The following is a 16,812-nucleotide window of genomic DNA, read 5'->3' on the forward strand; positions in this document are numbered from 1 at the left end:
TTATACGACATTATACAACGCAAGTCACTTGCGTGTCCGATGGGTACAACAAAGCCCACTGCACAGGGTAGATGTTGGCATTCAGTGAGGATGTGATAGCAAGAGCTGCCATTTATTAGGAGCTCACACTCACAGTGTTGTACTGTGTCATGCTGGCTTTGCCTGGGGTGGACTTTGGTTCTACTTCAGCTCCATCACTTAGCTGTTTGAATTGCACAGCTTCTCTAAGCCTCAGTTTCCTCATCCATAAAACGGAGATAAGAGTAAATAATTAAGAGTAAAATGCATAACGTCCTTAGCACACTGTGTGCAGTGCGTGTGCTTAACAGGTATAGTTCTTAGAATTAGTTTCATCATTATGATATTATTTGCAGTTCATATTTAGCTCTGCACCTATTTAATTTCCAACAATATTCTGCAAGATAGACATCATTATATGTATTTCGTGGTTGAGGGTGGGTACATGGGTATCTCCTATATGACAGTCTGTACAAAGTGCATTTATTACAGAGATCAGCTCATGGTAACCACTCAATAAATGGCAGCTATTATTGTTGGCTTATTTTTAAAGTCAACTCAGAGAGTTAGTTTTTCTGCATTTCCTGGAAATGAAGGGACTGTGGTGCCCAGAAGGCCAGCTTCTGTTCTGTGGTTGATTTCCTGGGGCCCCTAAGCACTTCCCAGGAAGCTGTGGGAGCTGGGGGGCTTGTCAGCCTGTGAGGTGCTGGGAAGTGGGGAGGGCCACCAGGCAAATGGTGCACGTGTTGTGGGGATCTGGCATTTGGCCCCCTGCTGAGGTGCAGGACCCAAAGATGCCTCCCGCTACCAGACAGGATGAGGAATGGGTCTACCCATGATAAGAAGATGAAATCCACTCCTCCAAATGTAGCCCTCCACGTGACAGAAACACTCACCTCTCAGCTGTCTGCTTGCCTGGAGCCACCCTGAGCAATGCAACCTCAACAAGTCCAGTTGCTCCATCAGTCCGAGAAACAGTTTCTATTTTTAATCACTTATTCCAAAGCTAGGTAGTGGAGGAGTCAGAAGCACGTGGCAGGGGATGCTTTGAAATTCCTTGATAAACTGGACCCCTGGGGTGGGCACTCCTACTGCCTATAGTACCAACAGAAACAGAAGTGGAGAAGTTATTTCCACTGAGGTCAATAAATGGTTTTTTCATGGGGGAGAACTCCGTTTCTATACATGTATTTTAAGGTGAATGCTTTAAGTTTGCAGTATTTGTCAGAGTGGCATCTTAGGAGCTGATATAAAACTCCACAGCCAAACAAGCGATTGCCTCTGCACCTTGCATGAGATGCTTCTGTAAGTGCCTGTGGTCTAAACATGCACATGAACGCATGCACAGGTGTATGCACATGTGCACAGGTGTAGACACAGGTGCATGTGCTGCCTGCCTGATGTTCGCCTCCGTGTTCAGTGTATGGTATGCATATAACCATAAGCTGCAAACCTGCAAGTGTGTCTGTCGCATGGATTGCATGCCCTCTGCAGCTGTGTGTGTGTCTGGGCAGGGGCTCCTCTAAAGCCACAGGTCTTCACAGTTTCAGCTGGATAAGTTATTCTTCACTTCCCTTCCTAAAAACACAATTGCCTAGTGCTGCTGGCGCAGAGTCAGAATGGCCGCTGCGTTTCACCCCCGAGGTGGCTTCCTTCCAGCAGTGGGTGAGTGATCCCGGCGTTCGCACGCTCTCTAACCTGTGGGATCCTTCTGCACAGAAGGTGGTCCAAAATCCAAAAGAGATGATCTGTTTGTCCATGACCTCGTCTCTGCCCGCCACTCCTGTTCTCATGCCCCGGTTCCAGGGACAGTTGGCAGCACCCATTTCTTGGTGTCTCTGTTTTTTCTGCCCATTTTTTGTACCCATAGTTTTTCTCTCCTAAGAAACAAGGAGCTGAGGGGTCCAGAAATGATGATGAGATGAGTCCCTTGTCCCAGAGGCCATGTGCAGATAACATCCTTAGGTACTGACCCAGTAACTCTCTTCTCCTGGTCCCATTCCCTAGCAGAACAGGGAATATCCACTACCTTTGAAGATGCTTCTCAATCAAATAGCAGCATCCTTAGGTTTCATTTCCTGGTGAAAGCTTCCATAACTCTTCCTCTATGGGCCCGGGGCCAAAGCCTGCAGGAAATATAGCAATCTCACATTTCTACACACTACACCATCAGGGGAGAAGAAAGCTGGGAAACCGCCCATCCCCTGTCCCATGGGGACCAAAAGCATCTCAGCAATACATGAAAAGAGCCTGTGGGGAAATAAGGTTCTCTGTAGCTAAGAATTCCAATGACCTAAGTTTCTGTCCAGGTATCTCCTGGAAACGCTGCTTAGTCTGTTCCCTGCTGTACTTTTTCGGGTTAGGAATGCATGTCTGATAAGTGCCTGCTGAACTGCATTCCTGATAGTGGAGAAGAAAGAGAAATGAGTCGGCCCTCTTTGCATATGCATCCAAATGGACATGGACATTCAACGAAGTGTTTTGCTTTTGTGGGGGGATAAGAGGTCAGCAATTCTAGGCTCTGCCTTTTCAGCTGGCTAAACCAAGGACCCCAACACAAGTACATGTTTTGGGTGAACACATTTGCAAGAGATGATAAGTGTCCTTAGGAAGATAGAGTCAGAGTCTTCATAGATCCTCAGGAGAATCACATACTGCCAAGCAAATAACTTTCTCTTGCCGCTTTGTCCACAATATCAAGTAACTAAGCTCCAGCTTCACTGTCTCCCACAGTCATAGTCAAGAGTTATTTGAATTTCCTAGTTGGAAAAAAGTAGCATCAACTTGTTGCCAATAGCAACACAGCCATGTCCCTGTTTCCTAGAGCCTTTTGGTCTTTGCCTAATTTGGAGTGAAGCAGAGCTTAGATGCCAGAGTCCATTTGGGAAGGAGGAGGAGAAGAGGAACAGGCGGGCATTAAGTGGGTCACAGGAAGGCATGCCACCGAGAGGCCTTATAGGCAGAATGGCCCCCTATTCCACTCCTGAAGCCACCAAGAATTTCCTGCAAGCTGAGAGTAGAAAGAGCAGCAGGTTGCTCAGTCAGATGAGAGGAGGGAGAGGAGGGAGAGAAGAGAGAGCTAGTATGAAAAGGGGGCATTTCCACCACACAGGGATGCAGACAAGCAGGAAAAATGGAAATGCACAACTTGGACGCAAGACCGGGGAGTCCGGGCCTGGCATTCTGCCACTCATGTAGGGCTCAGCTGCTGAGTCCTTTTCTCTCCCACCGTCCCTGCCCAGCTCCGGATTTGTCTCTGCACAGCTGGTTGACCATGGAGAAAGGTCCCCCATCACTCAGCAAAACTGACAGGCAGAAGTAAGTGATGAGCATGGTGGGGCCAGGGTCAGAGGTGCCAGGACCACCAGCAGAGAGGGCTTCCCCCACCTGGCTGGGCACCCCGAATTAGAATGGCCTAGAATGATTTGAAGTGGGGTTGGTTCTCATTAGAGTAAGGCCACCCTGCCTGTCCCACCTTAGAAAGGGAAACATCACACCTGCTTCTGTCCTCCCTGGGGCATTTGCCATGTGTGTTCCTAGAGGCATCAGCATCAGTAACACAGGGCCACACACAGAATGGTGGCTTCACCTGGCCTGTCCAGCAGCCACCGCCTGAAATCTACATGCACCAAGCCATGGTGACCTGCACCCTGGCTCTGCAGTAACCAAAAGCCCCTTTTGCCAGGCTTGTCCGCCAGCAGATGGCACCTCCTTTCTCAGGATTCCCAAATGGAATGAGGGGAAGCCCCTTCGCAGGGTAGAACCTGCCTGAGATGGGTTCAAGCATGCTCAAGAGCTTAAGTTCTTTTCTCAGGGAAGTTAAGAAAATCACCCTGCATTGCCCAGAGAGGTTGCCCAGTGCGGATGGGCGCAGGGGACTCCTTCATCCCTGAGTATTTCCATCTGCCTCCTTCCTTGAGAGTGACAGTCACGTGCAAAGTAAGAGGGGCATGGGTCGTGAAGGCCCACCAACTCAGCTCTGCCACTGACTAGCCGTGCACTCCCAGGCAAGTTACTCAAGCTCTGTTTGAGTCCGTTTCCTCATTCATTTAGTGGAGTTTATAGGAATGCCTAACTTGCAAGCATGTTGTGGACATACGTGCGGGTATTTGTAAAATGCCTCGCATGCTTGACACACAATAGTTGCTCAATGGTCCACCAGTAGGTGACTGTTAGTAACTGTCCTCACAGCTACCTGTGTTTCTAGTGGGGGACCATTCCCACCATGCCACTGTCAAGGCCTGGGTGATTTGAAGAGCAAGGCACTTGAGGAGGGAGGGTACATGAGCTACCCATGCCATTCCATCAGACAGGCCCATGGGAGAGCAGGGGATAGGTGGGTCCTTTTACATTTAATCCAGATAGGAGAACTGGCAACTCTTCTTTTGTAAATTCAAAAACTTTAAAATTTTTCTAAAGCACTGGTAGTTGCCAATTATATTAGTCTATTTTCACATTACTGTAAAGAAACACCTGAGACTGGGTAATTTCTAATGAAAAGAAGTTCAATTGACTCACAGTTCCACATGGCTGGGGAAGCCTCAGGAAACTTACAATCACGGTGGAAAGGAAAGCAGACAAGTCTTACATGGCAGCAGACAAGAGAGAGCGAGTGTGTATGAACACTTACAAAACCATCGGATCTCATGAAAACTCACTCCCTATCACAAGAACAGCATGGGGAAAACCACCCACAGGATCCAATCACCTCCCACGGGTTTCTGCCCTTAACATATGGGGATTATAGGGATTACAATTCAAGGTGAGATTTGGGTGCAGACCCAGAGCCAAACCATATCACCAATAGATAGAGTAAGGTGTCTGAGCCTACTAGTGGTTCTGGTGACATTCTGTGGGAATTTATTTCAGGTGACATGACTGCTGGGTACATCCCCTATCCCCACTGTTTACCAGGCAGAGCCTGAGTGTTTATACCACTGTACATAAGATAGGGGGCTGTTGCAAGAAAAAAATCCGTTATGTTTATTTCGATCAAATTTTCTTATTTTTTAAACAGGTTCAGTTTTAAGTATTCATGAATGTACCATTTATTAATTCTTCAACCAGTGAACCTCTCTTTTTTGATTAATTCACTTTTCATCTATCCCTTGACTTTTTTAAAAAATTGGGGTATTGTTTTATGTTTGTGATATAGCTTCCTATTTTAAAAGGGTCAAATAAAAAGAATATTTTAAAACCATATAAAATGCCCTTCAGCCCCTGAGAGAGATCAGGAAGCTTACCAAGGCCCTACAAGTAACACAGACCCCAGGAATGGGTCAGCCACAGGCTCCTGCCCCTCCTCACTGCAGAAGGGTGAGAAAGAGAGGAATGGCCTCTTCCTTTCCATGCTGCTCTGACCTACCTCTGTTGTGGAGGAATCATAACAGGTTCCATAGCCTGGTTTTTCCATTTCATCTGCCCCACCTTGTTCCACAGAGTTGAATAGAGGGTGATAAGAAACAGAGAATTTTAAAAGTGTTTTGAAGTTATTCTATGTTAAGTGTGGATTTTCCCACCATTCCCTGTAAGCGTTTCTCAGACATCCCAGACTGCTCGCACTCTCTCTCCCCAGTTTTAGACATCATTGAGGAAGAAGATGCCACAGAATTCTTTGCATTCCCTTTTAAAATCATTTCTTTTGCTTTGCTCAGTGGAGAAGGAGCACCAGGGCAACAACCTTCCAGGAGTCACCCGATGAAGTCAGGCAGGCCTTTGGTTTCTCCCATCCTGCTGAACCCAAGCCAGGATCCCTTACCTTTCCACCTGTCTCTTGGGTTCCTGACCCTTGTCCTCAGCAAGTCTCCCCCAACCCCACCCCAGGCCTCTAATTCCACACATATACATCCTTTATGAACTTGAGCACCGTCTATTCAAAGGTGACCTTCAGGCTCCTTGAGAGCATGACTCATCCCTGGGGCCTCCACTTCTTGCCTGCTAAGGTTGCTTGGTGAGCTGTATTCAACAAAACACCATTTTTCATGAGTAGGGATGAAAAATGCCTGTATGTCACTCCAAAGGGATCCGTTTGCATCAATGGAGGCTAGAAATAGTGCTCCACTTTAGTTCTGTTGGAAGTTCGAATTCCCCTAACAGAGGAATCCAGGTTCCTCCCATACTGGAGAGGGGAAGCATTGAATTTCTCCAAACCCAGGGATGGGCCCAGCAACTGAAGAAGAGTAAGGAGTAGACGTCATAGCTGGGACTTTTTTTTTTCCTAATTTTTTTTCTTTTGAGATATAATTATATATGGTAAAATGAACAGATCTGAAGTATATGGCTCAATGAATTTGACAAGTGTATGCACCCGTGTAACGCATACCCCCTCACCCTAGAAGGCTCCTGCATGTCCCTTTCCAATCAATTTCATCCTTCTCCCCCACGGGCAACTGTGGTTGATTTCTTTCCCCCATAATAGCCTGGATTTTGATTTGGCAGACTTGAGATCTGTAACTTTGGTCTTAGTTCATCTGAGCAGATGAGCAAAAAAATCTCATCAGAAGCTCAGATGTCTTTACTCTCTTAGCATTGAAAAAGGTCCTCCCTGAGCCGCTAGTGCTTGGCTCTGCTGTCCCCCAGTATGCTCCAATCTGACCCCCAAGGCTACTCTCTGAGCCACAGCCCTCCTCCCAGCCAAAGAAAGAGTTTAGCATCAGTCTCCCAGGTAAGTAAGTGGCAAAAGCTCTTGGTAACCCAGATAGTGCATGCTTTGTTGATTAATATGTGGAAGTGCAATGCACAGAGCCACAGCATGTCAAGCAGCATGTTGATTTTTCTCACTGCACAAAAGGGGGCCATTCCTTTTGTGTGTTTCCTTTCAGAAACAAAGGATTTCATGACCACCTTCTTCCAGGCTCCTAGCCACCAGGATGGCCACAGAGCTGAAATGATTAATCAGAGTGGAGGGTGGGAATTGAATGCGTGGGTGTTAGTGAACCCAGCACTGAGCCCATGGTCCATGAAATTGAAGGATCCCAAAATCTATTGGATTACACTTTGCCAAATGTCTCAAAGGTGAAAAGCACTTTGTCGGTATGCATAGCTTTGATGTCTCTGGAATGTACCTTCTGCAGCTCAGTTCTTAATCACTGTATATTTTTTCACTTGGACAAAGGCTGCCTGCTAATAGCATTTTCAACCATCCTCAGCTGCTTCGCTCAGCTACGCCAAGGCCTCGGGCTGAGCTGGCTGCAGTTTCCTGGCACCATGATCCATTCCCAACTGACCAGCACTGAGGAACATTACACATTCACACCCTGAAAAAAAACTGCTTCCTCTGTAACTATGCAAATGCCAGACACGGGCAGGCAGAATTACCATTCCCCTTCCGAAGTGGTTCCTTCAGGATCATCCAAACTGGAGGCAGGGATGAGCGTAAAGAGAGGGGCGTAGTGCCCTGGAGGGCACAGGCAGGAGCTCCCCTCTCTCTGGGCAGAGCGGGCTCCTCAGGAGCGTCCTGCAAGCCTAGAGGGGCATGCACTTTGGGGCAGCTCATCTCTGAACACAGGTAGCCTCTACTATCAGATTTTACTTTGATCACTGAAAACTACAGGAGCCTCAGCTCTTCAGAAGGGAAGCAGCTGCAGAGCAAGTGTGATTGCAGTATTTCTTCCCCAAAGCCCAGGGCCAGGCATCTAGCCATGCCTGCATCCTGCATGATTAACCGCCTTCCAGCCTGAGCCTGCCCTCACTCACCCGGGAGGGCGCTGGGCAGCGGGTAGATTGCAGCTGGGCTGAGCTGCTTCTCCAGCCGACCTGAACCCTCATGACCTCCATCTTTAGCAGCAGAGCTGGCATTTGGTAAATGCGCGAAAGCAGGAGTGGGGAGAGGGAGACAAAAATGCCAAGCAGCACCGCCTGGGTTGCTGAGAGGTTGGGAACAATCCCAAGGGTGGCCCCTAAGCTGGTCAGCTGCACCATCCTACCCTGAAATCCTGGGAAATAAAAGCAGTTGGGGGAAGCGAAGGAGTGGGCAGTGACAGACTGGCCACAGGTCCTTGGAGTCAGAGCTGTGAGGCTGCGCTCCAGGATTTAGGCAGGAAAAGATTAATTAGCGCCTTCAAGCCCAGCCCAGCCCATTCTGTAGAACGGGGAAGGGTTGAGGGTGAGGAAGCCTCAGGGCCAAATTCACCTAAAACAAATAGACACATAATCCTCCAGAAATAGAATCTCCAACCTCCCTCAACCCACAGTCCCCTCTCCAGCCAAAATAACCTTGCTAATAAGAATGAAGCTGCAGTGTAGGTTTGGGCAACTGGTAAACCTCACCTCCTTTGTCTCTGGGCTTTGAATGTACACATTGGCAACAGACTCTTATTCAGAAGCTTGAGTGATTTTTCCCCCCCATTCACCAGCTAAATGAGAGCCCCAAACGCTGTGGATAGCAAACTCAGAACATATATTTTTGGGTACACATTGTGTGATTTGTGGCCCTGGTGGAGGAGGGATGGGAGGAGGAGGAGGAGCCGATACTGGTGTGTGGTCGTTATCACAGCAATAAGCAGCACCTAAGAGGAAAACAAACTTCCTTTGTGCCTTTCATAGGGTAGGGATGGACATGGGTAACAGGGGGTAGGGGAGGTTTGTAAGAGCTCACACAAGGAGTCCCCTAGACTCAGCAGCCCCATGTTTCCCCAGAGAGGATGCCCCACGCCCCCATCCTTCCTGCCTTCGGGCCTGCACTGGGAAGACACACTCCCAAGTGACAAATGCCTCACACTCTATGTAAGAAAGGGCACTCGAGAGTCACAGCTGGGTGTGTGCCACAGAACCCGGGGCTGGGGGAGCCCTTGAAGGTCACCCTCTGCCTTCTAAGAGCTATTGTTATACCTAACCTGGTCTAGACAAAGGAGTAGCCATTCTGTCTTAGTGATTTTTCAAAGTCTGACACCATAACGCTCTCGGATTTTTACAAAATCTGATTAAAAACTCCTTAGCCGAGTATAAATGTATCCTGCTGCAGGCTAAGTTGAGTGTATTTGAAGATTCAGATAAGGTTGCTGATGGGGAAATTTTTGTAGACATGTGTGTGTGTGTGTGTATGTGTGTATGTGTATTTTAAGATGGGGAGAAAAAAATGAAAAGTTTTGTCTCACTAGTGAAAATGGGGAGTGAAAGAAATGGGGAGAAAAAAGGTCAAGGAAAGGTAGGGAAAGGCAGACTTTCTGACAGCTCCTGAGGGCAATTTCATTTCTGGACAAACTCCCATCTGTAGCACCAGAATTCTCAAAGTCAGGCTGGCCATGCCCCTTCATGGAGATCTAAGCCAGATGCCACATTGTCCTGTATCCAGCAAATCCACAGCCCGTGGTGTTCGTTTATTAGATAAACCCGTTATCCATCAATTCATCAATCAGCAGGTTTATTGAGGACCCTACCAGGGTTCACAAACCTGATCAATTTTTTTAATTACATCTAGCTTATACGCAGCCAAGCCCGGTAAACAAGATGAGCCCTCACACCCCACTTGGAAATGAACACGAGGAATCGCTGGCCCCTGCAATCTCACGGCCAAACACTGCAGCCCATGCTGACGAGCTCTCACGTGCTGCCCTTCACAGATGGCAGTGGTGTCGCTGACCCGCTGTCAATAATAGGATGGGTTTGGAGTGCTTTCCCAGACACAGTGATCAATCTGCCTAGGTCCAGCCACACTCTCCTCTAAAGCCCTGTGCAATGACATGGATTTCTAAAGAGGGTGAGCTGAAGAACGGGCACACACTATGTAAGGGCAATAAGCAAAGCGACGGACCCTCACTCATCCCCCTCACCTTCCTCCTGGTGCCCAGTCACAACTCCCCTCCTAGATCAGGGGCTTCTCCGCCACCTCTCAGGGCACATGGACAATGGGACTCTCCTGGCACCTCTATGGCTGATGCACCAGGCCTCATGATCCAGTTCATTATTTTAGTTTTTGAGAAGAACTGCCACATGGATATAGTTGGAGGGCTTGTAGGCTTTCCTGGTATGGGGTCATCAAACTCTGCCCCTAGGTGCCACAGACGGGAAGCCAAGAACATAGGAGACAGCAGGAGTGCACTGCCCTGGGACCTACAGTGGCTCTGAGCCCCAGCAAATGCCCCCCACTTTCACAGTCCCAGAACTGGTCATCAAGAGGACTCAAGGTCTTTGTGTCTACCCTGCATTCCAAACAGGACTGTGCCTTCTTAAGACTAGTTAATTCATTAGCTTCTAGTCAGCCAGATCGTTAGCCACCCTCTATTTGAATCAAGCCCCCGTCCCTGACCTCAGTATGCCCCAGTCCACCTTTTCCTCCCCACGTGAACAAAATCAAGTTCAGGGCAGCCCACCAGCATTAAAAATTGCTCTACCTGAAGGTTTAAATACCTGGTGTTTGGTAAGTAAACTTCCCACACCCCAAAAAGAGTCCCAGCAACACACCCTCATGAGGGGACCCTCCAGGACTCCCTGAACCTTCCCTGGAGCCCTGGTTTCTCCAGCTGTCCCAAGTTAAGGCTCCCGTATACCTAGAGATCAAATATCAAGGTAGTCAGTCGGGTTGGTTGGTCGTTTGGCCTCCATGGCTCATGCAACAATTAATTCACCTGTCTGGCTCTCTGTCTCTGTCCCTGTGTGTGTGTGCGCGCGCGCCTGTGCGTGCCTCTCTGTCGCTGTCTCTCTGCAGGGAAAGTCGCTGGCGGGCAAGCGCCTCACGGGCCTGATGCAGTCCTCCTGACCGTTCCCACCGCAGGTCCAGGGCCCGGGCCCGCGGACCCCACGGGCAGGCGGCGGCGCTCCACATCTGCAGACAGAGTTTCCTTACGGGGAGACTTGGTCACTGTGAAGGAGAAAGAGTGAGGGCAACGAAGGGCGATGGTGGGGAGACTCGGTGGGTGAACGGGGAGACCAGAAAGAAAGAGTCCACAGAGCCTGGGCTGGGCCCAGCGGAGGCTCCTGTTCACAGCCCTCTGTTCTCTGTACAGTTGTATTCCAACACTCCACTCGCTAAGAGGCCCTGATCCCAGCTCATTCAGGGGAGAACACGTCGTGGGGTTCCTGTCACGACTACCACTTAAGATTCTATTATTATCCTCGCTCCCCTGCTATCTATGGGGTCATACCTTCTGGCAAATTCAAGAGGAATGAGTGGACCAAGAGCACATCCAGTATTTTCATCACCTCCCTGGCACCTCCCATAGTTACAGCCACTACATCCCCATCGCCGCCTGTCATCCCTCACATCTCTGTGGCCACCCGAGTGTCACCGCCAGCACCAGGCACCGCTTTCACGTAAAATGTCCAAATCACGTCTTCAGCGAGAAAGCAACCTCATGGATTGCCCCACCTGAAGTTCTTTCCACCCTCTTTGAGATCAGCGTTCGGAGAGGTCCCCGCCAGCCTGGTGGCTGCCCTCAGGTCCCATCACATGTCTCAAGGGTCCAGCGTCCACGGAAGCACTGGTGTAGATGACAGAGCTTGTTTCACAGCTGCGGGAATTCGGCTGACCATCTTTTAGAAAATTATTTCATAATTTATTCTGGTTTGCCCCCTTGCTCCTTGATTTATTCCCTCATGTTTTACTCAAAATAAAACATGGCCATGAACTCAGGGGCCATTGGGATTCTCCCCTCTGGCAGCCCCAGGTGGGAGCTGGGAGGGTCCCCAGCCCAGGAGGTGGCTGGACTACAGGGCTGGCAGCCCCCACGTGGTAGTGTCCTGACAGGCATGGTGAGACCTTTGCTGGGTCAAGTCTCCTGTGTGTGTGAAGCTGGAGCAGAGTATGCTGCGAAGGGACCAGGCCAGGCCGCAGGGTTCTCCTCCCAGTCTTTATCTGAAGGGCCAGCCAAAGCACCCCTCTAAACCGGTCGCCTAGGGGAAATGCAAAAATCTGCAAAAGATCCACCTGTATTCCCTCTGTGTGTGTGTCAAAATGACCGTTTGCCAACCTGGCTGTGAGGTAATGTATGTAAAGCACCGAGTCAGGTGCCTGATACGTAGTAGGTGCTTAGCAAACTAATACTATCATCATTGTCATTATTATTGTGACACCCATGAGCCCACAGACAGAGCTGTACTAAGTAACCTGTTTTTGAATCCAGACATTCACTCCCCCACTTGCTATGACTATCCATTCCTTTGATCTATTTTTGGCCATAGGTAAAAAAATCTCTCGTGGGAGCATATAAACAAAAAACATAGAAGCAATAAAGCGATCGCTGGTATTTCTTTTCTCATGTAGCCAAATTCACCAGCCGGTGACCGAAGGCTCAGATGCTTGCTTATTTGCAGACCCGGCCTCCTGGGTGCTCCCCGATGACCCATCCTTCCACCCCACCACCTCCGAGTCCTGGCTATGTCTGCTTCCACACAGCCCTGTCCCCAGGGCACCAGCCTTCTGTCCCTCACAGCAGTGCCGCCACAGGCATTAGGAGTCTTCCTTATGTTGTATCCTTGTGAGTTCTTGATGGCCATGCCCCAGTTTCCCTCTCTCGGAGGCACAGTGGAAACTGGAGAGATGACAGATGTGGAGTCCTCAGTGTCTCCAGACGTGGCAATTCTTGCTGGACACTACATGCTCAGCACAGAGGCTGGTACTTTGGAGGCAGTAACCACTTGATGAGTGCATGAATGACATGAAGCCCCATTATGGGGTCTTTTGACAGGCCCCTTTCATCCCCTTTCTCTTTGTATAAACCTCCTGTTTCAGAACAAAATTGTAGTCTAAGTTCATTTGCAGCCTTGCCCAAGGATCCCCAGGCTGTGCTGACCCCCAGGAATAGGGCAAAGGGTGTTCCCAAACAGCAGGCACCTCAGTGCCCTCAGTTATCCTGGGCAAGGGGCTTGGCTGCCCCCTGCTTCTTCCCGTGGTGCAGGGGCATTCTAAGCTAGGCTGCAGACAGGGCAGGGTTGGCTTCTTGGCCATTCCTTCTGCGCCCCCTTCTTCTGACTGGTGTCTCCCTGGAGATCCCCAGAGGATCTGCCCAGAGCCGGGTGGTCTCTGGCCCTGAGATAGAGCTGGCTGCAGGCTTACAAGCACTTCTGGGGACATCCAGAGGGGAGGGGCAGTAAGCACAACGGAGCTAAGGAGACTTCAGATGGACTCAAACCCAGAGCAATAACCCTCTCACACCACCCCGCAGCTAAGGCACCCGTGTTCCCCAGTAGATCAAGCCAGAGGCTTGCAAGAAGGGAGTGGAATGAGGCTGCCTATCCAAAGTCCATCTACCACACAGACCTTGGTCATGTAAGTACATTTGGAAGATCTGTTCTTGGCCCGTTCCCGATTGGCCTGGTCTACACAGCCAAAAATTCAGACTAGATTAGATGTTTGCAGGCAATTCTGTAGCAAAGCAGGTTCCCCTACCCTGTCCTGCCCGCTAGAAGCTGCCTTAGCCTCCCTGAATGGGTGTGGTCTCTGGGCCTAGGACTCCTCCCTAAGAGGAAAAGCGCTCTCCAGCCACATCTTAGCAGCCCCACAGCCACAGCATCAGGGCAGCTGCAGCAAGTGACCAGCCACCCATCGGGTTAGATACACAAGGCACCAGGCACTGGCATCTGACTAAAATAACCTTTCCCTACATGGGAAGAAGAAAGCTTGTAGGTTGGCACATATAAATGTCCAGCCACAACCAGATGGCCTGACCTAAGCAGCAGGAACTCTCTTGGGAGGAGCCTCCTGCCCTTCCAGAAAGTGATGTGTCAGCTTTGTTCTCCTGGGAAGGTGTTGCTATACCCCAGGAACAAAGCAAGGCCCAACTGCCAGTGCAGTCAGCCGGACCTGCGCTCCAGGCTCACCGCCGCTGAGTGACCGTGAGGGGGCCCCGGCCAGCACCCTGGGAGGGACCTCTTGCGACTCTGAGTTGCAGCTTGGACTAGCTGAACACATGGGGACGTGCTCCAGGGGCTTCTTCCCTGGCAGGATTCCTGGGATGTTCTAACTACCTCACCAACAGGACGCTGAGCCGGGAGCCTGCCACCCTACTGGCTCCCTTGGTGATTACGGAAGGTGATGTTTTTCCTAAAATGCATCCCTCCTGTTCTGCTCCAAATACATGAGCTTCAAAAACCGCCACCAGGAAAGCCTTCCCAGAAGAGGGAAAGGATTGAGGGTTCTCTTCCTTTGGGCTCTGCAAAATGTATTGGAGGGAGGTGTTGCTGCAAGGTCCAGGAGCTGGGAAGCTCTGGGCTCGGGGGGAGATAATGCACCACCAGCCTCGAAAAGGAGCTGCCCAAGTTGAATATGTAGCAAAGACCATGGGATAAGTTGAATAGTGGCCAAATGAATCACTAATAACTCACCATGGGACCCTCTGAAGAGAGGCCTGTGCTCGTGTAACCATAGCAACAGCAGATGCCAGCAACCTACTCATTAGTACCACCCAGTGATAAGGCATCCCCTGGGCTAGACCCAGGGGCCATAAAGTAGCAAAGTAGCAAATGTAGCAATAAGGGGCCCGGGTCTATGTGGCGACAGGGTCCAAATGACCAGGGCTCGGCCCTCTCCCCAGCCCCGATGAGGGCTCAGAGCCAGCTGCTGTCAGCTGTCTGGGGAGGGAAGGCCCTGCTCCACACCGGGGACCCCTGTTCTATACTCTAAGCCCACTCACCGCATGATCACGGACACGTCGGAATGGCCTCCTCTTAGTGCATGTGGTTCTCATTAGTTTATTTTTCTGGAATTTGGGGATTGGACCCCAGAACCAAACATGCTGGTACGGTCTAAAAATAAATGACTTGAACCCACTTCAATCCAGCTAACTCTGTGTGGCTCCTTGGTTTGGGGGTTTGTTGGGCAGAATGTGCCTCTAGAAAAATCGAACACCCCTCCGCACACCCCATCCTTCCCCATTATCTCACACATACACACACACACACACACACACACACACACACACGTCTGTTTCCTTCTCGCTCCCAACCAGGCTGCCAAGCAGCACAGAAAAGCCAGAGCTCTGGGGCATTGGACTCATTCTGTTAGGTAGGGACAGTGGTGTCACCAGAAAGCCAAAGTCCCTGACTCTGCCAGGGTCTCCTTGACTGGGGGGTTCTCCAGGCCTCACTGTCTGTACTCAGGTATAAAACCCTATGGCTGCTCTGACACCCTCTTGAATAAGATCCCAGGGTCGAAGTCTGCTGCATACAGACGGTGCTTCTTACACGGAGTCTGTTTCCTGAGTGACAGACAGTTGCATTTCCCACTAACACCAAAGCAGCCGGACTCTGAGAGCCAGAGCATCAGGCTGACAAGAGGAGGACGAGCGCAAGGTAAAAAGGCGGTGCTAGTGTACTGCAATCCCTCTATGAATGACAAGGCCAACACCTAGCTGCATACTTCAGTGGCAGAAATTTTGCTCCTAAAGGTAGAAATGAGTTCAGAAGCATGAGAATGGGATCCCAGTCACAGCTACAAGGGAACCAACTCGTCTCTCAACCCCTGGGCCACCTGCTTGTGTAGGATTTTCTGCCCCACAGAGTCAAGATCAAGGTCACATCTGCTTCAGGTCCATAACATGTCCCACCTCACGTCCTGATCCACCCCCAAAAGAGCCATGCTTTCCTGTCCTCTTTGACCATGGCCACCACCTCCAGGGAACCCAGAGCTGCGCCTGCCTTCTCAGCTGGACCATCTGGCTTAGTTCCAGAATCTTTGCTTATCAGGCTGTTGCTGTGCATGTACACTACCTTACTGACCGCCAAGAGCAGAGCTCTGCTTTCAGGTCCAGAATCAAGGTGGAGATTTGGGGCTACCAACTATAACACAAAAAGCTGTGCCCACCCAAGAATGAGATCCATCCTGACAGCTGCCTCTCTCCCTATACCCTTCTGGGGACTTGTGGCATAGCAGGCATGAAGCTGTCATTTCCTTTGCTGCTAGCCTCCAATTGTCCATTGATCCCAGCCTCCGAGGAACCACCGGGGCCTCTGATGAGTGTCTCTGGTCCTAAAACCTTTCCTGAGATGTGGCAGCCTCCAAAGCCAAGTAGTTCTCTGAGACGCGTATCCCCTCCTGGGCCCACAGAGCTGTGCCCAGCAGGCTCTCCCTCCGCCACCCTTCCTTTGCAGAAACACCCATAGGAACCCCTGGCCCCCCCTGTGGGACTTCTGATACCAGTAGCTGGGCCCCTTTCTCTGTACCCAGTCCTTCAGCACCCACAGTGGGGGTTACTGGATCTGCACCAGACCCCGTACACAGAGGGGTATGGCCCCCTGTCCAAAAAGAGGCTGCGGGATCTGGCTAATTTTAAAGGGGCCTGGGTTGTGGGGTGTAGCCACGTGAGCTCCATCTGTCACAGAGCTCTCTGGTACGCTCTTGCTCACTTACAGTGTGGGCTCAGTTCTCCTCAGAGCCCGGAGGTGTCCTGGCCAGGTCTGGCTTATCTCAGCAGACAAAATAAAGAAACAGCCTGTGAGTGCAGAGCCCCAGAGCCACCCTCATTCTGAGCCTTAGTGTCCTCATTTGTGAAACAAGAATGAGAGTTTCAAAATCTTTGGGTGGCTGTGAATTAATCCAGAGGGCTTAGCCGAGGCCTGTCACATGGTAAATGTTCACAGAATGGGTGCTGGTGTTAGCTGGAGCCATGTCTGAGACAGGCATTGAAAGGCAGTGAAGGCCGGGTATGTCTGCAAATCCCTGCCAGATAGATAACCTCCCCAGCAGCCTAGCCCCTGAGAGCCGCCCTTCCCGCCAGCCTCGAGGCTGTGGGCTTTGTTTGCCTGTGTAGGCAGCGGCCTCTCTCTGCCTCTCACAAGCCCCTGACTCCCTTCTTCCCAGCGAGGGCCTGGTTCCCTGTGTGTCACTTGGGTGGCCTCAATCAATAGCCCTGCATTATGCCT

General features: G+C 50.4%; 1 protein-coding gene across 11 annotated transcripts in view; it reads left to right on the forward strand.

Moving 5' to 3' along the window:
* RGS6 (regulator of G protein signaling 6) overlaps positions 1 to 14,727 on the forward strand; it is a 633,391-nt gene extending 618,664 nt beyond the window's left edge. For 10 of the 11 annotated variants that reach the window (XM_077937729.1, XM_077937733.1, XM_015144012.3 and 7 more), the window contains one exon: positions 10,664 to 14,727. In XM_077937729.1, the coding sequence (XP_077793855.1) occupies positions 10,664 to 10,714 (51 nt within the window). In that variant the 3' untranslated portion in view covers positions 10,715 to 14,727. 11 annotated transcript variants of the gene reach the window in all.
* The last annotated feature ends 2,085 nt before the right edge of the window (positions 14,728 to 16,812 follow it).

This window comes from Macaca mulatta, chromosome 7 (assembly GCF_049350105.2).
Source record: "Macaca mulatta isolate MMU2019108-1 chromosome 7, T2T-MMU8v2.0, whole genome shotgun sequence".
NCBI lineage: Eukaryota > Metazoa > Chordata > Mammalia > Primates > Cercopithecidae > Macaca > Macaca mulatta.